The 26,832-nt window shown below is 43.0% G+C and overlaps 2 protein-coding genes across 2 annotated transcripts; one reads left to right on the top strand and one right to left on the bottom strand.

The window, feature by feature from the left end:
- Nucleotides 1-230: 230 nt before the first annotated feature.
- On the bottom strand, nucleotides 231-4,214 carry LOC127668978 (translation initiation factor IF-2-like). The gene is made up of 3 exons (XM_052162870.1): nucleotides 4,172-4,214; nucleotides 2,716-3,502; nucleotides 231-1,428 (listed from the first exon to the last, which is right to left on the bottom strand). Exons 1-2 carry the CDS (start codon nucleotides 4,212-4,214, stop codon nucleotides 2,805-2,807), a joined length of 741 nt encoding a protein of 246 aa, XP_052018830.1. The 3' UTR covers nucleotides 231-1,428; nucleotides 2,716-2,804.
- Nucleotides 3,126-18,812, top strand: Vdac3 (voltage dependent anion channel 3). The gene is made up of 9 exons (XM_052162260.1): nucleotides 3,126-3,218; nucleotides 7,560-7,628; nucleotides 8,648-8,697; nucleotides 12,231-12,383; nucleotides 13,840-13,892; nucleotides 15,263-15,490; nucleotides 16,658-16,808; nucleotides 17,846-17,903; nucleotides 18,296-18,812. Exons 2-9 carry the CDS (start codon nucleotides 7,562-7,564, stop codon nucleotides 18,385-18,387), a joined length of 852 nt encoding a protein of 283 aa, XP_052018220.1. The 5' UTR covers nucleotides 3,126-3,218; nucleotides 7,560-7,561; the 3' UTR covers nucleotides 18,388-18,812.
- The last annotated feature ends 8,020 nt before the right edge of the window (nucleotides 18,813-26,832 follow it).

The following is a 26,832-nucleotide window of genomic DNA, read 5'->3' as shown; positions in this document are numbered from 1 at the left end:
AGGAATTATCAGAACACATGGTTGGTTAAAGCATAACCCCAGGATGTATTTTACTTAATGACTCTCATGTTGGCAATTTAGTTTGAGGCAGAGTTTCATGTGATCTAAACTGGCCTTGAACTCATTAAGTAGTCAAGGGTGATCTTGAACTTCTGATCTGTTTTGTTCGTTTGTTTTGTTTTTCTTTTTTCTTTTCTCTTTTCTTTTTTCTTTTTTTTTTTTTTTTTTTTTTGGATTTGGTTTTTTTGAGACAGGGTTTCTCTTACATAGCGTTGTTGAGCTCAACTTGTGGTAACGCTGCCATGGAGAGAAACTTGCCTATGAACTGCTTGTGAGGTTCCTGTGGCAACTTGCAGCTTCAGTGGCCTTGCCTTGGGCTGGTTGGCGAGTCTTGTGGTTTCTTCAGGATTGAACTACAGCTGCTGGTTTGCACGTGATGTCTGCCTGCCAAAAGGACTGTCGCTGCTAGTCCACGGGTGTTATCCGCCTGCCTGGAGGACTGGTCTGCAGCTGCTGAGTTGTATTTTGTGTTTGCTATGGGACTGGACTGCTGAGAACGAAGAGCAAGCCCGCCCCATAGAAACATTGCTGAACAGGTCCACTTCCACCATGTCCTAAAATCTTTTCTCTTCCACTACTTCTACTGGGTAGTAGGCTAGAGGAGAGGTTGAACCCTCATTAAAAGTAGGTTGCAAAGAAAATTTATGCCTACACACAAGTTGTGGGATTAACCAACCACTATCTGATTGGATTTAAAGCCCACTTCATGAGTCTGACATGTCTCACACTGCTTTGGTGGCCAAGAACCTGAGACTAGGTAGGCCATGGATCTAAGAGAAAACCAATACTACTGTTCTAATAAAGGAACGCAGTTATGAGTCCTAATGATATTCTGCTATACCCTCTGTTGTTTTTAAAACAAAATCTCAAATGTTCAATTTACCAAATGAAGACTTAGGAGCCAGACTCTGGTGAAAGCACCCAGCTGACTTTCCTACTCCTCTGACATTGCAGAAGGAAAGAGCTTTCTCCTTCTCTATGCTGTCTTAAATACTATTCAACCCAAAGACTGTGCTTTCTACTTTTTTTTTGCCTACTTCCTCTCAATTGGTTGCTAGCTCTACCTCTTGACCTGTCGGTGACTTTATTTAGCTTGTGTTTACAGAAAGCTCTTCAGCGTGCTAGGGTTGAGCCACAACAGAACAAGGTTTTTCCAGTGCACAGTCTTGGGGTTCTAAATGTAAGCAAATATCCTGCAACAACCTGTGGGTTAGTGTGTCCTTCAGCTCTCGTCAGAGAAGCTTCTTCCTGCATAAGATGGGAACTAACACAGAGACTCACAACTGGATAATGTGCAGAGAGAGACCTTGAACACTCAGTCCTCAGTGGGATGTCTCCATCAAATCTCTCCCCTCTGGGCTCAGGCAACTGGAAGAGAAGTGGAAAGATTGTAAGAGCCAGAGGGACTGGGTGATACCAAGGCAACAGTGTCTTCCAGACACAACAGGGCTGACTTGTGTAAGTGATGGTAACTACAAAACTACAGGGCCTGCAGTTTCAAGTCAGGTGGGGCCTCCATTTTGAGACTGGAAGTGGACACAAGCTTCCATCCCTAACAGGAAACTATCTCTAACTGACATCCACTTGCAAAGGAAAACAACAGTTTTCTTCAAAGGAGTCTCCATGCCCAGCAGTAAATGGACAACACAAAATGAACTCAATGGTTCCAAGTCTGGGCTTTTTGTTTTACTTGTGTTTTGTGTGTATGTTACAGATTCTGTGTTCATGTGTCTTCTTATACTTCCTCTTTATTGTTTTTTCTTTTTTAAAATTCTGGTTTGTTTGGTTATTTGTTTTCTAAAGAGAGAAATAAAGAAGGCATGGAGTCAGGTGGTTGGGGGAATCTGGGAGGAGCTGGGGGTGGGGAAACCATGACAGGGATATATTGTATGAAAAGTTATTTTCAATAAAAAAGAGTTAGTGGCAGACACATCAACAAATATTTCCCAGAAGGCCTCTTGTACATAACCAAGGCACATTACCCTCCGATTCTACGGTGCTGTAGTACTAGTGTAGTAGTGTACTAGTGTAGTATTGTAGTTTACTCAAATCTCTTCAGTTGCTTGGTTGTGTACCTCAATAGCCGGTTCGTTTTATCCACAGTCCAATTTAGAATCACAAAAACACTTTTTTCATCTTAAACCTAGAACTGCCTGGTACCGTTTTCTCCATCTTTCATGACATTGAAGATTGAGCATTTGATTTGCAGAAGGTCCCTTAATTTAGATTTGCTTTCTCGTCAATAGACAAATTACATGCTTGGTTAAGAATATTGACTTGTGGGCCGGAGAGGTGGCTCAGCTGTTAAAGGCTAGGCTCACAACCAAAAATATAAGGATATTGACTTGTGTCCTTTTCTGCGCATGACAGGGCACACGATGTTAGCTTTGATCACTTGGTCAAGGCGATTTTCTTGCTGTGAAGGTCCAATCCGCGGAAACCATAGGAATATCCTTAACCGTTTCCTAAGGAATTCGTAGTCACTACGGTGGCTCTAAAGCAGTGTAGTTTTCTCCTTGCACAATTTGTTGCATTGATTTCTAAGAAGAGTTCTCTCTCTCCATCTCTGTGAAGTGACTCGCATGCTCTAGAATCCCGCCGTCGCCTAACCCCTAGGGCCTGTGCTTTCTCATCCTCACAACTGAGAAGACTCACATTTTACAATTATAGTCGACCTGGGACGAAGCTCCCATCAAGATCTGCAAGTCATCCACCGGAGGGAGGCAGGGTCCGGGAGCGACGCGCTAGCTTGCAGCTCGGGTCTGCAGAGCCCGCCCTGGTTCTCTGCTGGCGCCCTGCCCGCGCCCCTTCGGGGGACAGTAGCCATGGCTTCGGCACGTTCTCGCGAGAACGGCGCCTCCGGGCACAGCTAAGGTCCTCCAGGCCTTTCGGCCATTTCCACGACCCGCGCCCGGCCGGTCACCCGCCGGCTGGGCCTCCTGCGCACGCGCGCGCGGAGCCGGACAGTTGGCGGAGACGCCCGCCGCGGCCCCCTGCGCGCCGGGTCTGAGGCGCGGCGCCGCGCGCACTCGCGCTGCGGGGCGACGGGCGCGCAGGCGCGGCGGGGAGCGAGGTCGCGCAGGCGCAGACGGCGTTGGTTCGAGAAGACCTTCAGCGTTGCCTTGGTGGAGCGGGACGGGCCCACCCTCGGGTTGTAGGTGAGGCGGCCGCTGCCACGGGCCGGGTGGGCGGAGGGCCGGCGGGCCCGACGAGCCGAGGCCACGGAGGAGGAGCTGAGGGGCGCCGGCCCAGGGCGAGGCGAGGCGGGGAGACTCCGCTGTCCGGACCCTGCTGGTCGCCCGAGGGCGGGAGTCGCCGCCCTGGGCCGCGACCTTCCGCTGCGCCCGGCGTGCGCACTGGCGTTCTGCCCGGGGCCAGGCTGGAAGGAGGGCGGTTTCTAGAGAGGACGAGTCCTGGAACCCCAAACCTACCCGACCCCGTCCTCACCTCCCTCTCTGACGGGTCCAGCACCTGTCAGGCGTGTCCTGCACTCCTGACGGCCGAAGGGAGGATGCTCTCCATGCATCTTAAAAAGCAGAAACCAGGAACAAAAGAGAAGCTGTATCATCTAGTTAGTGCCTTTTGTTTTCCTCTCCGCGTCTAATGCAGCCTCGGGGCATGGTGCATATGTGTTTCGTAGCGCTAATACAATTGTGAGGTGGTAGCTTTACTCTCGAGTAACATGGAGTCTGTGTTCTCTCGATTTTTGCTTGATCATACCAGCAGTGCATTTCCCATCAGAATCATGGGCCCGAGTAAAGGACAGTTTGGGCGTAAACGGCTTCAGTTAGCCACTTGACGTTTGCAAAGTGACGATTTTGAGAAAACAGTATATCAAAACGCTAAAAGCTTGTAACTAGCACTTAATACATTTCGACCCCTTTGGAGTATTTTCTCCCTGGTCAGTATGAAAACCTAAAACTGTATACACGTTTCTGTCTGAATACGTAAGGCCTGCGTTTCTCTACCTCCCTCCCAGAATGATGGCAAAAGGTTTACATTTCTACCAGGACTGTAAAAGTATCCTTTTAGTGGACCCTAAACTCTGTAACGTAGGGCAGAATTTTATTATAGATTGATGTAGAACATCAATACCACTCATTTCCCTTACTCTTTAACTTTTCCTTTTGGTTGATGCCTTGGATAAAACCCATGGCACCAATTATAGATTCTATTCTATGTAAGATTCTATTCTACCCATCCCCCTTTCTCTGTAATTGTTTGGGGTGTGTGAACTTGTTTATGTGGTGTATGTACACGTTTGTGCGCACCTACGCGTGCATGTGGAGTCCAGTGGTTGATGTTGGGTAGAGGTCTTCTCATAACTGAGAGAGCCCTAGGGATCCTCCTGTCTCTGCTCTTTCCCCACTCCAGTGCTGTGTGGGTCCTCAAGATTCATACTCAGTTCCTCATGCTTGTCTGACACTTTGCCAACTGAGCCAGCTCCTTTGTCCTGACTTTACATATGATTTTTTTTTTGGTATGCTCTTTCCTCTTTAACTTTATATCATAGTGTGTGCATGTGACAGGTACAAATTGTAAGTGACTTCCCAGTTTGGAAATGAGTCAATGCTGAGTATGGTGGCACACAGCTATAATCTCAGCTCCCCGTAAGCTGAGGCAGGACTATCATATGTTGAGGGGGTCAGCCTTGCTTACACAGTAAGTTGAGGCCAGCCTGGGCTATAAACCAAGGTCTGTTTGTTTATAGGCAAAGGCCTAGCAGGAATTAGACTAAGAGTTTGACTGAGTATAAATATGTAGGCTTGTTATTTAAATGATTTGCAAAGTGTCCCTAGACAGGCATAGTGATTGTAGCTGGAAGATGTGTTCCACCTGTTGATTTGACACAACTTCATCTACAACATTCATGCTCAGCAACTTTGTCATCTATTAAGGTCATGCTCAGGAGCTACGCAGTCAGGCTTTTATTTTTGGATTCAGGGTCTCCTTATGTAGCACCCCTGCCTCTGTCTTCTGAGTGCTGGGGTTAAAGTCACGGTTCACCACGTCCACCCTATGTTTCATTTATTTTTATCCATTTATATGTTTTATGTGTGTGTGCGTGTTCGTGCACACTGGCACTTGTGCATGCTTTTGCTTCTGCCCATGTGTGACGGTCAGAGGAGGACTTGGGGACTTGGGGGCGTTGGTCCCACCTACCATGTGGGTTCTGGCATCACAATCAGGCTGTTAGGTTTGGTGATAAGTACTTTGTTGAGCTATCTTATCAGCCCCAAATTAGAGAATCTGTTTGTTTGATGTGTTTATATGTCTGCATGCCACTGGTGTTTGTGTCAAAGGACAACTGTGTGAGTTGGTTCTCTCCTTCCACCGAGTGTGTCTGAGGGACAGAACTCAGGGCATGAGTCTTGGCAGTTAGTGCCTTAATTCCACCTCACTAGCCTCAAGTCTCCTGTTTCAATACGTTTACTTTTTTGTAGGTAGTGAGTCACATTCATAGGTATCCGTGGCTGCATGTGGCCTCCAGTGGGAAGGCCTGGTAGCTGACTGAACTTTGGAATTTTCTGGTGTCATAAAATCCCGCTAATGGAATTATTTGAGATAGTTGAGTGATTGCTTAGACTTTGCATTTAAGTCTTTAACAAGAAGACAACAGAAGTTGCTGCAGGGATCTGCCATGCAGAGGGATAAGAGAGGCTGTGTTCACAGAGACTTCAGTGTGGGATCTTACTGGCTTTCTACAGAAATGAGTAGGCAAGATGTAAAGCACCTGGGATTTTCAAAGGGTTTAATTTCAAAGTTCACACATATTTTTGGTAAGCAGGCTATTGCAGATAGATTCTAATCTTTCTAGTTAATAGTAAAAGCATAACATTTTGAGAAAAGCTTTGGGATATATCATGTTCTTGAATAGTATATTTCTTTAGTAGGTTTAAAAAGTCTTTATTATATTGTGTGTTTGTATGTAGATCAGCTGTGCAGATCCTTGCAGAGGGTGTCGACCTCCTGAGCTGGAGTCACAGGTGGTTCTGGGCTGTCTGACATGTGCTCTTAATTGCTCACCACCACTCCAGCCTTGTAGATGGGCTTGCTTGTTTGTGTTTTCATTTGTGTTTTGAGATTGGATCTTGGAACCTAGGCTGATCATGGATTTGAAGTCCTCCTACTCTAGTCTGTTGAGACACCTGGTTCAGTCTCTTGAAGACTTTTAAATTTTGTTTGGAGACAGGGTCTGGCTAAGTTGTTCTGATTGGTCTGAAACTCTGTAGACAAGGCTGGCCTTACACTGCCTTCTCCACCTCCTGAGTTCTGGGAGTAAAGTCATGTGCCACCACTACACCAGCTTCAAAGCTTTTACATTTTACTTTTACTTTTTAATTTTTTGTAATTTTGTGTGTATGGGTGTTTTGCCCGAATGCATATCTATGTGCCAGTGTAGTGCCTGTAGAGGCCAGAAAAGGTCACTATAGCCCTTGGAACTGGAGTTAAAGATGATACAGGAGTCCACGTTGACACCCTTTGGAAGAACAGCCAGCGCTCTTAGCTATTGGCCTCTCTCCCCAGTCCCAGTGAACTTTCCTGCTGTGGCTGTGGTATGTGGATGGAACCTGGGGCCTCTGTTTCTAGGCAAATGTCCTACTACTCCCAGTGCTCCTAGTTCTGATCTGTTATTCTTGTCTTTGGATCAGTCTCACAAAGTTGCCCAGGCCTGGGCTCATTCTGTGGTCCTCCTGCTTCAGCCTCTTTAGCTAGGACTGCAGGCTTGAACCTTTAGGCCTTATTTTAGGGACTGAATTTCAGAGTAGCAAAATATTAAAACCCTGAAGGCCTTTAGCCCTCCCACCCCCCTTTTTGGAGACACTTTCTCTAAGTTGCCCAGACTGGCCTTGAAGTTGTTACTATTCTACTTTAGTAGCTGCCCTGAGATGACAGGCATGCACCAGTTCTATTCTTTTTCTGTGGGGTGTGGTATTGAGATTGAACCTAGATCCTCACACCTCAACCCCGAGGACTTAAAATTTTCCCTTTGTGGTCCAAGGAATAGCTCAGTTGCTAAAGTACACAATCACCAGGATCTGAGTTTGACCTTCAAAACCCATTTGAAAAGGCCAAGCACAATAGTGTGTACTTGTAATCCCAGCTTTGAAGAGGTGTCAACAGGCAGAAGGACCTTGGGGCTTTGTGTAGCTAGCTCACTGAAAGACCCTCAAAAACATGTAAATGGCACTTGAGGGATACAACACATGCATGTGTGCCCGCACAGATGTGTACCTACCACATATACACATGAAAAATAAGATTAGTAAAACAGCCTGGGAGACTCTTGTCTTTGAAATGCAATTAAAATGATAATCTCTGGGTCTCCAGAGTAAACTCTTATTTTCTAGTTTTAGGACAGAATTCCATCTTTGAATTTTGATTGCATTAGGGTATTAGTGTTAGTGGTGCAAAGGAAGAAAAAAATCTCAGGATGAAAGGGTAGAAGAGTCAGGAGTGAACATACTAAATGGTTAATCTTTGTTTTCATTTTCAAGATATGTGTAACACACCAACTTACTGCGACCTAGGAAAGGCTGCCAAGGATGTCTTTAACAAAGGGTATGGTAAGTATCCAACGGCAAACTTTACGTCCAGTCAGGGTTCGTGGTGAAGTCTGAGGATTTAGCTGCATGTTTTTATAGATCCTTAAAAATGTTTGTTTTGTAGGCTGGGGAAATGCTCTGTGTAAGATGTGCCCTGTTAGTAAAGAAGGGAAAGTGACCATTCATTTACATCACAAGTATCAAGGGCTGTTAGCAGCCTCTTGCCTTTTATTAGGCTCCTTGACAAATATTAGGAGAGTAGTTATTAGACATAGACATATCTAATATTATCTATAACATGAAGTAGCATCCACATATAATATTTATGCCTCGTTTCACTAGTTCTGGTTATGATTAAAGTGCTTACCTCCTCTCTGTATAATGCTTTTTTCCCTTGAGATAGGGTCTCACTCTGTAGCCCTGGCTGACCTGAACTTGCTGTGTAGCCCAGGCTGCCTGGAATACAGAGATCCACCTGCCTCTACCTTCTAAGTGCTGGGATTAAAGGTGTGCACTACCATTCCCAGCCCATATAATACTTTTTAATATTCTAATTTTAATGGAAGTAGAGATGTCATATTTTTATTTCTTTAGTAACAATATATTATCTATATTACAATTAGAAAATGTTCTAGGTTTTAAAATTTTAAGTTTTTGATTTTTCTGTGCTGCATACTTCTTTCCTTACTTACTGTTTGTTATCTTTTTACCTTGCATACACGTACACATGCACAAATGTACATAGATACACATGTGCTCATACATACACACACAACACAGAAATTTGAGAAATTTTAGATTTTAGAATAGTGCATTTTATCTTTCTTTTTTTTATACTTTAGCGGTAGGAGTTTTCATTTTCAGGGCATTTAGAATTAGACTTCTTTTGTCATAATTCAATTTCTTTTCAAATTCTTGACTGATGAGAATTCTATGTGTTTTCTATATGGGATGTGTAATGTATTAATTTCATATTTTTTAAGTTGAAAAAAACTGGAGCAAAAGTTACATTTTGTCTATTTGTTTTTGAATGTTTCTAGGGTTTGGCATGGTCAAAATAGATCTGAAAACCAAATCTTGTAGTGGAGTGGTGAGTACCTAATATATTTCTAATAGGTAAAGCATGTTAACTTAAGGGAACTGGTGTTAAAATAGTTGTTTCCTGTTGTATAAACCAGCATGCTCTTGACACCACCACCTCCCCTCTAGCAGTGCCCTTCTCTGACTCATTGGGCCTGTGAAGCCAGGAGACGTTAGGTTGAATTTGGCAGCTGGATTCGTTGTCTCCATAAGAGTATTGGGATTTTGACTCTTAGAGGATAAAGAATGTATTTTTGACTCCTGTCATATATGTATAAACTTTCATGAATGTGTATGAGTACTGAAACCTTTACTTCCATTATAATGGTTTATACAAGTTTTATAAATTTTAGTCTTTTTCATTATTGATTTATACAAAATATAGAAATATAATTTACTTTTTACATATATACATGTACAAGATTATTTTATATTTCTAAAAGTGAATTAATTTATTTTATGTATATGGACATTTTGCCCAGATATATGTCTGTGTACCTTGTGTGTGCTTGGTGTCCAAGAAAGCCAAAAAAGGATGTCAGACTACGTGGAACTGGAGTTAGAGTTGTGAGTCACCTTGTGATTGCTGGGAATCAAACCCTAGTTCTTTGGAAGACTTCGTTTTTATGTGGGTTTTCCGTTGCTTTTTAAAAATTTTTTCATTATTTTTTATTATTTTATTGTTATTGTTATTTGTTTTGAGACAGGGTTTTTCTGTGTATCCTTGGCTGTCCTGGAATTTTCTCTGTAGACCAGGCTGGCCTTGAACTCACAGAGATCTCCTGCCTCTGTCTCTTGAGTGCTAGGATTAAATATTTGCACTACCACCAGGCTTGGTTTTGTTTTTTAACTGATTCTCTTCCAGTCTTTTTTACTGGAAATTTAGATGTTGATATATTTTCCAAAACATCATTAGCCAGACATTCAGTAAATCTCAGCAAATAGATTAACTTTTTCTTCTGGTACTGACCTTATGCATGCAAGACAGGTGCTCTACCAGTGGATTACATCCTTAGCTCCCAGCCCTGTTTTTACTTTTGAATTTAAGACAGGGTCTTACTAAGTTGCCAGCGTTTTCTTTGAGCCCACCCTGTATCCCAGAAAGTCCTGACCTGTCTGTGCTCCTGCTTCAGCCGTCTAAGCATCTGGTGGTAGGCCTGTGTCACTAAGCCCAGTGGGCTGTTTCTCCTTCTCTCTTCTTTTTTCTTCCTCCTCCTTTTTCTTCTTTTTTTCCTTTTCTTTTCCCCCCTGTTTTTAGTGCTGGATACCCAGGGCCTTGTGCATGTTAGACAAGCCCTACCACGCTGGCTCTCACCCAGGAGAACTTTTAATTCTCTGTATTCTCTGATTTACTTTTACAGGCTACATCTTTTTTCAAACCCATAAAAGGTTTATTTGTGAATATAGTATTTAATTAGAAGATGGAAGGTGTGTGCGCTTGGTATGATACTTCGCATTGTACTCTGCATAGCTTTGGCTTGTCTCGGGCACACTTTCCTGGGTTTCTCTATCAGAAATGAATATATGTATAACCGGCAGTTCTAAAGAGGCTATTGTATATGGTTCTGTTGAAATAGGAAAACTGCACACATTTTAGAATTTTCACAAGTTACAATAGTGTTGGAAAAGTCAACTGTACCTTTCTCTCTTCCTTTCATGCTGCTGTGGTGCCGGTGTGCTTTCAGATGGTGAGGAGAAGCCTTCCTGTGTGCTTGCTGTGTGGCTGCGTCTATCTCTGCATTAACTTAGGATTAATGTCTTTTGTTGTACATTTTTTATGTGTTACAGTGATCTTTGTCTATGTTGCTTACAAACATTAAATGCATAGCTGAAGATGCCATTTTCATATTGTAAATGGATTTTATACTTATTTTACTTGTCAAATTAGACCCAAACTGAGGCAATGTCTATACTTCAGCTTAGAACAGTGGTAACCTTCTCTTTGAATCTGTGTGTCTGGTGCTTTAGGTTCTTGATAAAAGCTTCAGACAAGAGACAGAAGGAAGACATGGAATAACACCAAAATAGTTACATTTGCTGTATTTGTCATTTTTGGAAAGCAAATGTAAAAACTACAATATTAGACAATTAGATTTAATCATTAAAAGCAAACAGTTTTCACGTTAAGGGATTAACCTGAGCTGCTAAACATGACTTATGATGTATCGTTTTTCTTAATGCCTTTCCCTACGAGGACAGCATTATTTTCATTGTGTAGTGTTAAACAGATCGTATGTAGTTCCCCACAGCTTCATGTGTGTAGAACTTGAGTTAGGGCTAAAGGGAGGATTTATGTCGCAGTCAGTGAGGCACAACTGCTTAGGAAGGGTAGCCTTTTACTGCTGCTGGCCAGGTTTTGGTTTATTCTTGAAATGCTCCTTGAAAATAGGGTCAGACAAACGTTTCCTTGGCAGTCACAGATCGTCATTGACAGGCATTGACTGTTTGCTTCCCTAGAAGAAGGCCTGTTCCTAACTGCTAACTCAAGATGGAAAGGACAGTGGAGCTGGAAGACACTTACAGCATTCATAGCAATTATTTGATACTTTAGAGGGGTAGACCAAATGGAGGAGGAGGAAAGGGGAATCAGATAGTTTGTGGTTGAAGCATTCATGTGTGACAACACTGTAAATATACTCTAATGCTGTGTCAGTATCTGATTGGAAAGGTTCACGTTTATGTTACATGTATTTTTTCAGTGCTTTTGTCTTATCTAGTGCTGGGATGGAACCCACGTCCTTGAGCATACTAGGCAAGCACTTTACCATTTAGCTACTTCCCACGCCCAGAAAAATACATTTTTAAAAACAGTGGTTGGGGCTAGAGAGATGGTTCAGCAGTTAAAAGCATTTGCTGTGCTTGCAGAGGGTCCAGGTGTGGTTCCTAGCCACACAGTTACAGCTGCCTGTGACTCCACTCCACTGGGCCCTTTCTGGTCTTGATGGTCAGCAGACATACACATAGTATACATACATATATATAGACATTGATATAGACACATAAAATAAGACTAAATCACAACTAAAGCAATAGGCTGATGATATAGCTCAGTGATAGAGACGCGGGTTCCATCCCTAGCACACCCCACCTCTACCCCTCACTCATCCCACCTTAACCCTCCATTTCCCCTCCACACTTCTCCAACCTCTGGTTTACAAAGTACTAAACTGTTGACTATAAAAAGAAAGTGGAAGCTAGTGTTTAGATTTTTAATCCTTTCTAAATTTACTGTTTGACAAATAGTATAGAGAATTAATCGTCATCTTAGGCCATGAAAGTGAGATTCTCAAAATTCAATATTTTTGCCTTATTAATAAAGGCATTTATTTACACAAGAGATATTTTTCTCTTAAAGTTAAGAATTTAATATGCTCATTAAAAAAGAATATGTGGAATAATAAGTATCAGCGAGAAGGGAGGAGTAATAGAAAGTTCTAACCTGGTTAGATACAAAAAGAAAACAGAAGGTACATTGTTGGAGGATAGGGTTGGTTTCTGTTTGGTGAAATTGTTTTAAAATAATTTTTTTTTCTTGTTTACCAGGAATTTTCTACTTCAGGTCATGCTTATACTGATACAGGGAAAGCATCAGGCAACCTAGAGACCAAATACAAGGTCTGTAACTATGGGCTCACCTTCACCCAAAAGTGGAATACAGACAATACTCTTGGGACGGAAATCTCTTGGGAGAATAAGGTAAGAAAAAGCACCTGAATTTATTTATAGGTTTAATAGTTCTTTGACATCACATAATGTCATTATAAAAATAATAACTAGGGCTGGAGAGATGGCTGAGTTGTTAAGAGCAAGTTCTGCTCTTATAGAGGGCCTGAGTTCAGGTCTCAGTGCCTTGCTTGTCGGGTGGTTTACAGCCACCTGACTCTGGCTCCAGGGAGTCTAATACCTCCTGCCCTCACGGGGACCTGCACCTAAACTCGCGGGAGTAAAAATAATAAAAATAATTCTTAAAAAATGAACACCAAATATAATCTGAATGGGATTTTAAAAATGTCTTCTACCATATTTTATTTCTGTAGACTTTTTATTTACTTTCTCTGAGTGTCTTAACTTTTCCAGGAAACCACATTGTATCTTTGTTCCATTAGTTGTGTTACACAGTTGATCTTCTCCTGAGTAGAACAGACTCTGTAATTTAGATTACTTTTCTAATCTTTGCAAAATTAGCTGTACAGAAATGTTTCTGATTTTCTAATGTTTCAAGGAGAAAGCTGATAAGCTTGTTTTTGTCAGTCATTGTGTTTGGGGTACTGAACTGGACTTTTGATGAGCTGGTTTTTGTCAGTCACTGTGTTTGGGGTACTGGACTGGACTTTTGGAGAACAGATCCCTTGTGGTACTGGTGGCTCTCAGACTTTCTTTGAAGTTGACCCTGAACTCCTGATTTTCCTGTCCATACCACCCGTGCAGGAATTACAAGAGTGCGTCACCATGCTTAGCTGCATTTTCAGGGTACATCTATATCAGCACTTATGGAGTCATATAGCTAAAGAAGTTGGCTTTGTTAATGTTGGGTTATCTTACAGTCATTTCAAGAGAACAAATAAGATTATTTTGTTCCATTGGAACAATTTTCATCAGTAATTTTGATTATTTAATGTATTAGGATTTAGCTTGTTACATTTTAATGTTTTAAAATTTTGAGATGGGCTCCTCATTATGTCACCCAGGCTGGCTGCAAACTTTTGGCCTTAAGATTTTCTGCCTCAGCCTCCTGAGTAGCTTGGACTATAGGGACATGACACCATAACCAGCTTAATTCATGTTTTGATGAGAAAACCACGAGGAGGGCTGGGTTTGAGGGGAAGGGCGAAGGGGATAAATTAAGTAGGGTGGGAAGTGAAGGCCAGGGTGGTGGTGTGCGCCTCTGACCCAGCACTGGGGTGGCCTGTGCGGTGTGGGCAGGGGGAGCTGAGGTCAGGGTGAACCCGGTCTTCAGAGGGACTTCCAGGACAGCCAGGGCTGCACAGGGAAAAAAGGAAGAAAAGATGCGGGAGGTAATTTATTATATAATTTACTATCTTGCTTTCATTTAAGACTTTATTGAGGAGGAAGTGGGAAGAAGTCTTAGTGTTGTTCTTTTGATTTAAAGAATTGAAAATTAATTGTTAATTGACAAATTTTTGTTTTACAGTTGGCTGAAGGGTTGAAACTGACTCTTGATACCATATTTGTACCAAACACAGGGTAATTATCCAAACCCATTTTCTTGTGTAAGGGCTGGGAGAGACGGGGAGGTTGTTTTGGCAATGCTAGAATACTTGTGTGTCTTTAAAGGAAGAGTTCCTCAAGGCAGCATAACATTTACAGTAAAAAAAAAAAATTAAAACAGGCACATCCGTGTACGTTAGGGATGAGAAGGACGGAGACCCAAGTCATCCCTATCCTGAAGACGAGGAGTCTGGCAAGAGTGTAATCTACGATTGTAAGGAGCAGGGTGGGCGCCCCGCTGCCCCTTCGAGCCTGAGCCAGGAAGTCCTCCAGGCTTAGTCTGTTTGCTGTTATTTCATTTCTTCTCTGCTTATCCTGTTTTCTGCTCTCTGAAGGCAGAGGTGCTAGATAAGTGCAAACAAAAATTTGGTTTTGGACATAATAATGGGTCTGTTATTCTTGTCACATGCCTTATTTTTAGAATAATCTCCTAAAAGACTTGTAAGGCAAAATTAACTATGAATATTTAGCATTGCTATTATTTTGTATATTGTAATATATTTTGGCTGTGTGTGTTGGTGCATGCTTTAATCCCAGCATTATGGAGACAGGCAGGCAGATCTCTATAGTTACAGGCTAGCCGGGGCTACACAGTGAGAACTTATCTGAAACAAGCAACAAAAAGTGTATTTCTACTAACAGGTTAGTTAGGTGTTTTGATGTTACATTTTAGCACTTGAAAGTGCTTGAAAATAATTTCTCATGTGTCTACATTTTCAGATTATTAATTTGGTACATAAATATCTGTCTACTTATGGAATTTGTATTTTTGACAAAATGTTTTTTTTTATCTGTGGTGTAATGTGTAGTATTTGAGTATGTGTATAATCAAATAGGGTAAGTATATCTGTTTCCTCAAACATTGATCATTTGAGTTGAAAGCAAATTTAAAATCCTTGCTTCGTTTTTTAAATACATAGTACTTTATATATAGACTCTACTGTGCAACAGAGGATCAAAACACTCCTCCCACGGCATCTGTTGATGTGCTCATGCCTTATAAAATTAACCATAGAATGCTTTGTTATTTTATATAATGACATATACATTTCTTTCTGTGTGTATGGGTTTGTTTATTTTTTTGAGCAGAGTATTTTGTGTAGCCCTGGCCTCTTCTGGAACTCAGAGACCCACCTGACTCCCTCCTGGGGTTAAAGTGCTGGGATTAAAGGAGTGTACCACAGTCCCCACTGACAATCAGTTGGATCCTAAGGGTTGTATTTGTAGAGCTAAGTCCTTTTGTAGCATTTTTACCATATAGTATGTCGTCTACCTTTGGGGAGGGTCTGACTTTACACCTCACTGGAAATGTGGGCTCATGGTTTTCATCATGTTTGTTTTTACAGAAAGAAGAGTGGAAAGTTAAAGGCCTCCTATAGACGGGATTGTTTTAGTGTCGGCAGCAATGTTGATATCGATTTTTCTGGACCCACCATCTATGGCTGGGCTGTGTTGGCCTTTGAAGGTTGGCTTGCTGGCTATCAGATGAGTTTTGACACAGCCAAATCCAAACTGTCTCAGAATAACTTTGCTCTTGGTTACAAGGCGGCAGACTTCCAACTGCATACTCACGTGTGAGTGTTCATTCCATCCTTAGTGCCAGCGCAGTTCCCCTGAAAGATGGGAGTTGTTGTTAATGCTAAGAAGTTGAAAGGATGGTAATCCTGCTTGGTGGGTGCCAGTCCTGCTGCGTGCTCTCGTCGGGAAGTTCACACACTGAGTGTGTGGGGCTGCACTGCTGTGTTTCTGCTGTCAGCTCTCACCCCAAACTGGGATGTGCTAGCATCTGTAAAACCAGAGTGGAGACAGCACAGAGCATGCAGACAACTCACTGTTGCTTTTGATTTATTTTGACTATATCTGGAAGCAGATGTTTGGAACACTAAGAACAATCACTATTTGAGCAAACTGGAACTACTCTGGTAATGGTGTGCGGAGATTTTCATGATCTGTGGTCGAAGCCTCGTTACTACTTCTGTTGCATCCAGAAATGATAGGGATCTCAGTGTAATCCTGAATTTCAGTGTTAGCTGAATCAACCTTAACCTGTACTTACAGTATAGTTAGGTTTTGGTGTTTCAAGACAAAATCTCATGTAGATCAGGCTGGCCTCAAACTCACGTAGTCTTGACTGACTGACCTTGAACTCCTGATCCTTTTGCCCATACCTTCCAGTGCTGAGGTTATAGGCAGGAGTGAGCTGTGTTTCTGAGGTATTGCTCTGATAGCTCAATACTCTTAATATAGAACATGGTCTTCAAAAACTGTCATTGGAAAACCATGGTATGCTTCAAAGAGCCACGGATTTATATCTGGAGCAGGGCATCCTGGGTATTGATTGTAAAGTGTTTTCTCTAGTATTGTCTTTATTCCTCTATTTTTAATCTCTTTCCAAAGTATTGATGGGCCTATATCCTATGAAAGAGACTTATAGGTTACAGTTTCTAAATTATATGAAAGAAACCTTTAGATTACATAATTACTTGAGGTATCTACCTTCAAGCAGAGTTGAATTCTGTCTTAAAAATTTTATATTATGTTGAAGAGCCAAGTAAATCAGTCAGGAGCTACTATGCTTTAACTAGGCTGTTACATATTTTGTAGGTTGGTTTTATGTCTTGCTTAATAGTCATTTTTACTAGAAATTTGCTAGACTCTAGTTGCAATATAGAATTTGTTTCCTTGTCTTAGCAGTAAATGATTCCATCTTTATGAATCTAATTTTTATACCATGAAAACAGGAACGATGGCACTGAATTTGGAGGCTCTATCTACCAGAAAGTGAACGAGAAGATTGAAACGTCAATAAACCTGGCGTGGACAGCTGGCAGCAACAACACTCGTTTTGGCATTGCTGCGAAATATAAGCTGGATTGTAGAACTTCTCTCTCTGTAAGAATGCGCTATCAGATTGGATCCTAGTCTAAATGAGTGCTGGAGCACCGTTACGGTTTGCATGTTCTTTATCAGCTTGATGACTTCACTCATGCAGTGAAAAGGCCATTATGTCTAAGGCAGGAAATTCAGGTCCTAGTCCTAATTTCTCAACTGTTGTGTCACCTTGACCTCAATATATTCTTATGTGTAAATTCATGGGAGTAGATTACTATGTTTACTACTAATAGTTATTTAAATTAACACTAACAGAAAGTTAGCTCTTAGGTGTGATGCTTTTGCAAGTGTTATCCCACGTAATTCCTATAACTGTTCATCGTGGTGAAAAGCCATACCCTTAGCCTGTTTACAGTCCACCTGGAAACTAGGGGTCAACCTACAGATCCAGATCTGGCTTATGACTCCTGAGTCCATGCTGTCATAAACTCTGATAGCTTCGTCACTATAGGAGGGTGTAAATTGGCAATTTAGGGAATTTGTATAGGCCAGGCATGGCGCTGTATATCTTTAGTCCCAGCGCTTGGGAGGCAGAGACTGGCAGATCTCTATGATTTCTAAGTAGTGCGTTTCAGGATAGTCAGGGCTGTGAAGGGAGACTCTGTCTTGAAACAAGAAATTCATTCATAGGGATGTTTGGTAACACAGTGTGCTTGAAAATCTTTAAATCATACATTCTTATTACCCACAATTCCCATCAGTCCTCTTACCTTCTTTATTTATACCAGTACACTGTCACTGTCTTCAGACATGCCAGAAGAGGGCATCAGATCCTATTACAGATGGTTGTGAGCTACCATGTGGTTGCTGGGAAGTGAACTCTGGACCTCTGGTAGTCAGTGCTCTTAACCACCGAGCCATCTCTCCAGCCCCCTCCTCTTGACTTCTTAAAGATTTATCTTTTTACGGTATTAATACATCTAAATTTGCCCAGCGCTTTTAGTTTTAGAAACTGTGTGCATGAAGTAGTTTTTGAGTTGAGCTAGCATGGTGTGAAGTTGTTTTCTAACTGCTTCTTCTTCATCTCTTAATCTTAGGCCAAAGTAAACAATGCCAGTTTAATTGGACTGGGTTATACGCAGACCCTCCGACCAGGTATGTAAAGGGAATTAATTAGTGGAGGGTCAGGGCAGAAAGTTATGAAGATAATGAGAATGGTCTTTACAACCACTAAAATAATTACTATGGGTTGACTCACACCATTCTGTAACAACTAGTTATACAAAGTAGAACAGAGCAGGTGCTTTTGTTTTAAGTTTCTAACTATGATTTCTAACTAGTTTAAAACTATGATTAATCACTAGCTTTTGAATTTGTCTCATTCCTCATCATTCTTAATGTTGAACTCCAAGTTTTTTCTTCTCAGCCTAGACAACTGCCAGTGCAATACAGCCTACGCCTACCTATACTCCATGCTATTCACTTAAATCGGTTATTTCTGAGTATGATTCTGGCTACAAGTAATTACGGTGTTTTCTTTTCCTTAGGAGTCAAACTGACCCTGTCAGCTTTAATAGATGGAAAGAACTTCAATGCAGGAGGCCACAAGGTTGGATTGGGATTTGAACTGGAGGCTTAATGTGGTTTTGAGTAGAGTATCAATTGTCCCTGGAAATGAAGAGAAATGAACCCACTATGTTTTGGCCTTAAAATTCTGTGAAATTTCAAAAGTGTGAACTTTTTATTCTTCCAAAGAATTGTAATTCTTCCCACACTGAAGTCTAGAGATTACAGATCCATCCAATGGGAGGTCCTTGAAGGCATGCCTGGAAATTGTCGTGTTTGTGCCACATTTCAGTTGAGTTCTGCAGAGTTAATTTAAATATGTTCCTCAGCAACAACGTAGTGTCGTGTTAAAGGAAGTGACCGCCTCCCCAGTTTGTCCATCACGTCCTGCATGTCCCACTCCACTTTTCCATGACCTTTTGTTATATCAGTCTCTGCTCTAGTGAGATCTTTGGTTTTGCATCAGAGTAAAATAAACCCATCACATTTGGAACATAATTGTTTATCTGATTTATTAGTAGTGGTTGGTTTGTTTTTGAAAGTGGAGTTATTTCTGAGGTGGTGTGTCTAAAATAAATGTGCTTTCACTCCTCCCATTGACTTCTGGGTCTCACTCTGCTCCTAGAAGGATACAGCGGTGGTGGTGTCTGCTGTGGAGAAGCACAGCTCTTGAGGAACTCGCTTCTTGTACCCTGTTGCAGTGTCCTGAAGCTGCTGAGTGCATTGTGGGGGAAGAGATGTGCAGAGTGGGAGACGGATGGGTGGGAGGCTGCAGTGGGACGGGGATGTCTCGCCGCTCCAGGGCTTCAAAAATGGTTAGGTTTTTTGAGTACTAAGTGTGATAATACAGCTGAAGATGGAGTTGCGGTTAGAAATGATGTGGGCAACTGAAGTCTATCCTAGTCCTAAGCTAGTTAGAAGTGAGACAGCTTAGAACTAGATAGGAACTCCCATTCCTAACAACCCTTTCTCCTTTATTACTGCAAGCACTTTGATTTATATTCTTGTAGATGTTGTTAGCATTTTAGGAGATCTCATAGGTGTCCATAGGTTAAAGTGCTTATCTCCTTTTAGAATACACTTTTTTTTTCTAAAATGATTTTTCCTTTTAAAAATTACTTTAAAATTTACTGCCGTCTGTTTTCTATTGCTGTGACAAAGCACTGACCAAGGCTACTCATAAAGCAAGCTTATGCTTCAGAGGTTAGGATGCGGATGGAACGATGGCACGTGGCGGCAGAGAGCACGTTGTGCAAGTGGGAGGCAGTGAGACGTTGGGAATTGGGAGCCTCAAAGCCTACCTGAGAGACATCTCCTAATCCTTCCCGGACAGTTCTAGAAGCTGAGACCCAGTATTCAAACATGAGCCTGTGGGGGCCATTCTCAAACTACCACGTTGTCTCTCTCTGTGCATGTGTGGTTTATTGTATACCACCTATATGTGGCTGTTAAGCTTAGTCTAAGGACATCTGAGGCCACCGAATTTGAGATTTAATTTTAATTACTTTGTTTAAATTACATGATTAATTACATGTAGCAGTAGCTGTTGCAAATTTGCCTTTCAAATGTTTGGTATCAGGTTACAGTTCCATCACCGTGCTCCCCCATGCCCTTACATGCACATTAACTCTGTTGCTACGCTACCGAATGTTTGATTGTCTATCTTCTTTTGATTTATACTTTTCCAGTGGCAAGTGAGAGGGGCTGTTTTCACATATTTACTGGTCATTTATAGTCTAATATACTCGTTAGGATTCCTTGCTGCCTCTAAGAGGGTTGTCTTAAAATAACTAGACAACATTTGTTCTTTGGAAGACTCCAACGTAAGATAGTACTTAACCCTGACAAAGCCTGTCTCAAGCTGCTAGGTAAGTCTTTGCCCGAGTTATGGCTGAGTAGGTGTGACACACCGCTGAGCCTAGACAGCATCTGCCTGCCATAGCAGTCACAGGATAAAAGTTTATTTTCTCAAATATTATCTTTGTGGATTGAGCTACTATTAAAGAGAAAGTAAACCAGTAAAGAAGGCAATCTATAAACAGTTGATCCCATGTATCTAATCCTGTATCACAAAAGCACAATATGTGTGGTGTGAGTGGACAGATCTGGTGTGGGTGAAGGAAGAAGCTATCACAGTGTGTCTGAGGATTATCTTGCAAGAGTGTAAGCAAGTGGGAATGACAGGGCTGGAGCATCCGGCCTTGAAGGAGGAGCCAGTAAGCTGTTTGTGCCCATGGTTATTTCTTAGTTGTTTCATCTGTTGAAGTTGGTTGTGTTTATGTCCTCAATTAGTCAATAGTTTCTTCTAAATTAATGATAGGCAGAGCAAGAGAGTCAAATTTTATCTACTGATAAGGTAATCCAAATATGGATCTGTAAAGTTTAAATTCAACCATTATTCAGGGATTTAATCAAATTGTGGCTGGTTGAGCAGTATGGTGAGTAAAAGTGCTGTCTCAGTTAGGTTTCCGTTGCTGTGAAGAGACACCGTGACAGCTCTTACAGAGGAAACATTTCATTGGGGCTGGCTTACAGTTTGAGAGCTTTAGTCTTTTCTCATCATGGTGGGAAGCAAGGCAGCATGCAGTCAGACAGTGCTGGAGAAGGGGCTGAGAGTTCTACATCTTGATCTGAAGACAGCCCGGAGACTAACATCCGTACTGGACAGAGCCTGGGCATAGGAGGAGACCTCAAAACCTAACCCCACTGTAACGCCAAGGCCACACCCACAATAGTGCCACTCCCCATGGACCAAGCATTCAAACACATGAGTCTCTGGGTCAAACCTATTAAAATCACTACATTCCACTCCCTGGCCCCCATGGGCTTGTAGCCATAACTTACTATAAAATGCATTTAGTCCAATCTCAAAAACCCCATAGTCTGTCACAGTCTCAACAATGTTTAAAAGTCCAAAGTTAAAAGTCTCTTCTGAGATTTATGCAATCTCTTAACTGTGATCCTCTATAAAATCAAAAAACATCACAGCATATGCATTACCACTGACAGCCTCTCCCCACCTTTCACAGTGACAGCCCTCAGCTGCTCTCCATGATCCCTTTGCGACTTCATAACACATACCACCTGGCTGACTCTTCCACATTGCCAAGTGTGGCTGCCAGCATGAGGCACACCCGTGGCAGCCTCACGCAATGGCCTCCATGCAGGAACAGCCCTGCTACACGCCTGGCCTCACCAGCTTTTTCTTAGTCTCAGAGTGAAATTCCATCCTTGGCTCTAAAGCCAGGATCACGTGGCCAAAGCTGCCAAGTTCTGTGCTTGGTAGGACTGGGTGGAAGGTGGCCACCTTGTTCAGTTACATCCTCACCAGCTTTGTTTTCAGTGGCTTCCTTTACCACCTAAGCCTGGCTGTCCTGGAACTTGCTCTGTAGACTGACCTTCAACTCTGAGATCTGCATGCCTCTGTCTCCTGAGTGTTTGGGTTAAAGGTTTGTACCACTGTGCCTGGACCTAAGTTTTTCTTTAATTCCTTTCCCCAAGATCTTTGTAAGTTCTAGATTGTAGTTCATTCCAGCTATAGTCAAGTTGACAACGGAGAACATCTGTCACAATCTGACACTCAATCATACCTCTTTATTTCCAAATGAAATGAATAACTGGGTCGGGTAGTAACCGTGCCTAGCAGGATCTAACTACCCCTTGCTCAACTACAAAGGCCTAAGCAATAAGCTTAGCTGGGCAGATCTCGCCCCAAGATCACCACTCCCTTAATTCCATTTAGTATCTCTGAACGTAGGGTTTGGCTCCATTCCACTTCCTGGTGGCCCTTTAATTCTTGAACCACACAATTTTATATTTTTCCTTTCTCAGTTTGCTACGCTCTTTACAAGAGTGAACTACAGGACTGTGCTAGGCCTTTTTTTTTTTTTTTTTTTTTTGAGACTTCATTTGTAAATAAAGCCTGAGGCAGGATCTTCAGACAAGGGCAAAAACCAACCACATTCTTCACCAAAATATCACAAGAATGATCTCTAGGCAACATACTAAAATCCTCCTCTGAAACCTCTCGAGGAGGTTTCAAATCACCCTCAGCACCACTATCGTCCATACCTTTACTAGTCTGGCCTATTAACTCCACTTGGAGCATCCCACTGCTTTGCTAATCCAAAGTTCCAAAATCCACATTCCTCCAAACAAAAACACAGCCCCTGGTACCAACTTTTGCCTTAGGGTTTCCATTGCAGTGAAGAGGCACCATGACCAAGGCAACTCTTATAAAGGAAAACATTTAACTGGGGCTGGTTCACATGCCAAGTACCATCAGCTCAAAGCTGTGTAGACAGGAAGCACATGGTTTCATATACTGATAAATTGCGGGTCACTTGCTATGAGGTGACCCATTTAAGCCTCACAGTGGCCATCTTCAAGTCCCGTAGTGCAAAAAGAAGAGCCGAGAGAGTCGTCCCAGGTAGAGCAGTTGATTCCGGTTCTCAGCCTCTCCGGCACTGCTGCAGCAGAGGCTTAGGCTCTTCCTGTGCCACTTGAGACCTAATCTATGCATTCCCTCACAGTATAGTCGTGCAAGCCCCTGGCTCGCTGTGGCTTTGTGTTGCCTTTTGTGTCTTCTGGATTTCACCACAGCCTCAGTCTGGCACCCGTGAGTGCAAAGCCAACACTCCAGTGTCTATTTATCTGCAGGGCCCACTGGTTCTGTACCTCCGCTCAGGAGTTTATTTTGAGGAATCATCAGGGATTCACAAAGCTTGCACAGGAGGCTTCTCACTGGTGTTGGTATTTTTTGCCTACGGATGTTTTGCCGGCACATGTCTGTACTCTACATGTGTGCCTGATGCCCAAAGGAGTTGGAAGAGGGATTGGATCCCCTGGAATTAGAGTTACAAATGATTGTGAGGGGTCATGTGGGTGCTTGTCTTCCTGGAAGATGTTGTGTGTAATTATAAAATAATATACAATAATCTGGCTAATCGCTGACACTGGCAGAATTGATCCATTCCCAACCCAGTACATAGCCCATGACCGAGACCACGTGGTTTCTCCTAGCCAGTGCTTCTCCCACAAACACTGGCTCTGCCTCTCCAGAGCTAAGATTGCTCTCTGTCCCCGAGGCCCGGTGCCCTTGGCCAGGGGCTGCCTAACCATTCCCCACTCCTAAGTTCCCGCAGCTGGCTGCGGGCGAGCTCTCGCCAGCCCAAGCTCCACTGTGTTACCTCTCCCTTGGAGCTTGGTCCTTGAAAGCCTGGCCAGATTCGGCCCCAGCTAAATTTCTTCCCTCCAGCCCACCTGAGTGGCTGCGAATGGAAAACACCAGACAATCTTAGTTTAGAATCAACAGATGACACGGCTGCTGGGTGCCGACCTAAACTCGTCAACTATTCTATGCTGGAAATCTTTCAGTGGCAAAACCCATCAGATCTAACAGTTCCCCGGTCTACATCTCTTTTCCTTTTGCTCCCGCCTCACCTGTACAAAAAGGCTCTTCTTTCCTCCTGCGTCCCCTCTTCCTCTCTGACCGGAAGGCCCGCCTCCTCCTTTTCGCCCAGTGATTAGCTTCTTGTCCTTATCCAATGAATTAATTAGGGGAAAATTCTGCTACAGGCTGGAACTCCAGTTGGACTCTCTTTTGTTCAAGCGCCTGGCAGAACTCTCCTTGGATCTTGCTTGGATACCGAGTTACCATTTCCCCAAACTGAATCCTTCCATATCCATTGAGTGCTTGGAGTGTGGGCCAGATTTCTACTCTTTGCAAACGTCTCTGACCTCACCCACAGGCTTTTCCCCAGAGCTCAGATGAAAATAGCCTTGCATTTTCTTTCTAAAGCTTCTTGGTCGGTAAAAGCCTTTGTCTTTCTGTCTTGGCTTCTCAGTAAAGAGGGTTTCTGAAAGCAATCATAATTTCCTGTGATCATCAAAGAAGCATAATTCCTTTCACATGCAACTCTGAACTATAAGAGAATCAACATTTAGCAAAGTGGTTTCCATGATGATACTTAAGGGTCTAAAAAGATGTCGTTCTAACTACAATTAAACTTGACCCCACTAGGTGCCGCTGTAGTACCAACCAACCACAGATAAACAGCGGCTGTCTGGCCCTGTCTGTTCTCGAGGTAACCCAGCCCCATTGTCTTAGACCCCCTCTCCTGCCTTACTCACCATCCCTTGGTTAACAAATGACAAATTGGGAAAGACAAACTCTCCATCCCATTCTAAGCAAAAATTCCTTTTGCTGTTCAAGCAGGTTTCAGTCTCCAACAAGAACTCTTGTTCCTAGATTGTGTCTAAGACACATCACTTAGTACATTAGTGGGTCTCAGCCTTCCTAATGTGTTGGCTCTTTAATACAGTTCCTCATATGGTGATGACCCCCAACCATCAAATTATTTCCACTGCTACTTCAGAACTATAGCTTTGCTGTTGTTATGAATCCTAATGTAAATATCAGATATGGAAGATGGCTGATCTGTAACCCCTGTGAAAGAAAGGTCATTTAACCACAAAGGGATCGCTGCCCACAGGTTGAGAACACTGACTTAGACTCATTTACTCTCACATGTTTCTTCTGCAGAGGCTTACAGAACCAACCACCTTTTCTTCTTGGACTTCCTTCCACATTCTTAGACACCTGTAGTCTATTCCTAGGGCTCCTGTGCTTTACCTTTCTGAGCCTAAATTAATTTTCTTTTCTTTTTTTTGAAACAAAGAGTCTCACTCTGTACCCTTGGCTGGCCTGGAGCGTCTGTGTAGACCAGGCTGGCCTGCCTCTGCCTCCCAAGAGCTGGGATTAAAGGTGTGTGCCACCACCATAGCCGGTTACTTAGAAAAAATAAAATCCACCACATAGGGCCGCTCTGCAGTGCTGACTGTCCTGGGATCCTCTATTGTAGACCAGGCTAGCAGCTACCTTGCTTGCCTCTAGCTAAATGTTTGTCTTTATTTTGTTATAAAGATCTTAAAAACAGTGGGATGTGGGGAACCCTCTAGAAACTACCAGAGACCTAGGAGGTGAGAGACTCTAAGGACTCAATGATGGTGACCTTAGTCAAAATACTCAGTATTGAGGAGAGAGAACTCGGAAGAGTCCATCTCCAATAGATAGACAGGGCCTCAAGTGGAGACAGAGGGTTATTAACCCACAGTCAAAATTTCTGACCTAGAACTTTTTCTGTCTAAAAGAACCATAGGACAAAAATGGAAGGAAAGGCGGTCCAATAATTGGCCCAACGTGGGATCCATTTCATGGGGGGTCGGGGGGCGCACCAAGGCCTGACACTATTACTGATGCTGTGATGTGCTTTCAGTCAGGAGCCTGGCATGGCTGCCCTCTGAGAGGCCTTACCAGCAGGTGACTGAGACAGGAGCAGATACTTACAGCCAACCATTGGACTGAAGTGTGTGTGTGGGGGGAGGGACCCCTGTGGTTGAATTAGGGAACTGAAGAAACTTAAGGGGAGGGTGACCTCACAGGAAGAGCAGCAGTCTCAACTAACTCAGACCCCAGGGAGCTCCTAGAGACTGAGCCACCAACCAGGAGCATACACAGGCCCGTCTGAGGCCCCTGGCACAAAAATAGCAGAGGTCTGCCTGGTCAGATGCACTTAATCCTCAAGAGACTTGAGGCTCCAGGGAAGGGGGAGGCCTGGTGTGGGAGAGAGCATCCTCTCAGAGACAAGGGCCAGGGTTTGGGAGTAGGGAATAGGATGAGGAACTGTGGGAGAGGGGACCAAGAAAGGGGGGGGGCAACAATTGAACGATTGGAATGCAAATAAAATAATAGTTAAAAAAACAACAACAAAAAACCCAAAACCAACCAACCAACCAAAAAACCCAAAATAGACTGGATGTATGCAAAAGTATCTGCAGATTTCAGAAGGGCTTCCCTTGGAGCTGGAATCATAAGCATTTGTGATCTGCCTAATGCAGATACTAGGATGGGAAGTGAGCAGACTTCCTAGTGAAGACCTGAAGATTAGGAGAGAGACTTCCGAGAAAAATATCGTCTCATTAAGGTGATAATTATTCCTTCCATCTCCTTAGGAAGTTTTCTATTGCTGTGAGCCGACGCCATAACCACAGCAACTCTTATAAAGGAAACCGTTTAACTGGGGCTGGCTGGCTAACAGTTCACAGGTTTAGCCTTGTCATCATGGCAGGAAGCAGGGCAGCACGCAGGAAGGCGGGAGCTGAGAGGGTTCCTTCTGGATCTGCAGTTAGCAGGAAGAGAGAAGGACACCAGCTCTAGTACAGGCTTTTGAAACCTCAGTGCCACCGTCAGTGAAGTACTTCCTTCACCAAGGCCACACCTTCTCCATCAAGGTCACTTCTCCCAATCCTGTCACTCCCTGAGAGCCTACTGGAGGGGGGGGGGCGACATTTTCATTCAAAGCTCCACTTTCCTGAGGGGGTCTCTTGGTCAGGTGACTGACAGGCTAGTTTAGTTGTCTCTTACAGGAGGCAATAGCCTGTGACCTTCTAATAGTTGGGGGCAGATCAGAACCGTGGAACTCAATTCTATTCTTTTGTAGAGGAAGTAGTTCTCCTT

Source organism: Apodemus sylvaticus, chromosome 18, assembly GCF_947179515.1.
Source record: "Apodemus sylvaticus chromosome 18, mApoSyl1.1, whole genome shotgun sequence".
In the NCBI taxonomy this organism is placed as follows: Eukaryota; Metazoa; Chordata; class Mammalia; order Rodentia; family Muridae; genus Apodemus; species Apodemus sylvaticus.
Note: the sequence above shows the minus strand (reverse complement) of the source record. Positions and strands in the feature narration are given on the sequence as shown.

What these genes read in the sequence shown, in the direction of transcription:
- Vdac3 (XM_052162260.1), top strand. Translation starts at nt 7,562, where the DNA reads ATGTGTAACACACCAACTTACTGCGACCTAGGAAAGGCTGCCAAGGAT. An exon ending in AAATCTCTTGGGAGAATAAG is followed by an intron (nt 12,384 to 13,839) that starts GTAAGAAAAAGC and finishes TTTGTTTTACAG; the next exon opens with TTGGCTGAAGGGTTGAAACT. An exon ending in ATTGTAGAACTTCTCTCTCT is followed by an intron (nt 16,809 to 17,845) that starts GTAAGAATGCGC and finishes TCTTAATCTTAG; the next exon opens with GCCAAAGTAAACAATGCCAG.
- LOC127668978 (XM_052162870.1), bottom strand. Translation starts at nt 4,214, where the DNA reads ATGGGTTTTATCCAAGGCATCAACCAAAAGGAAAAGTTAAAGA. An exon ending in CCAAAAGGAAAAGTTAAAGA is followed by an intron (nt 3,503 to 4,171) that starts GTAAGGGAAATG and finishes GAGGGAGGTGAG; the next exon opens with GACGGGGTCGGGTAGGTTTG.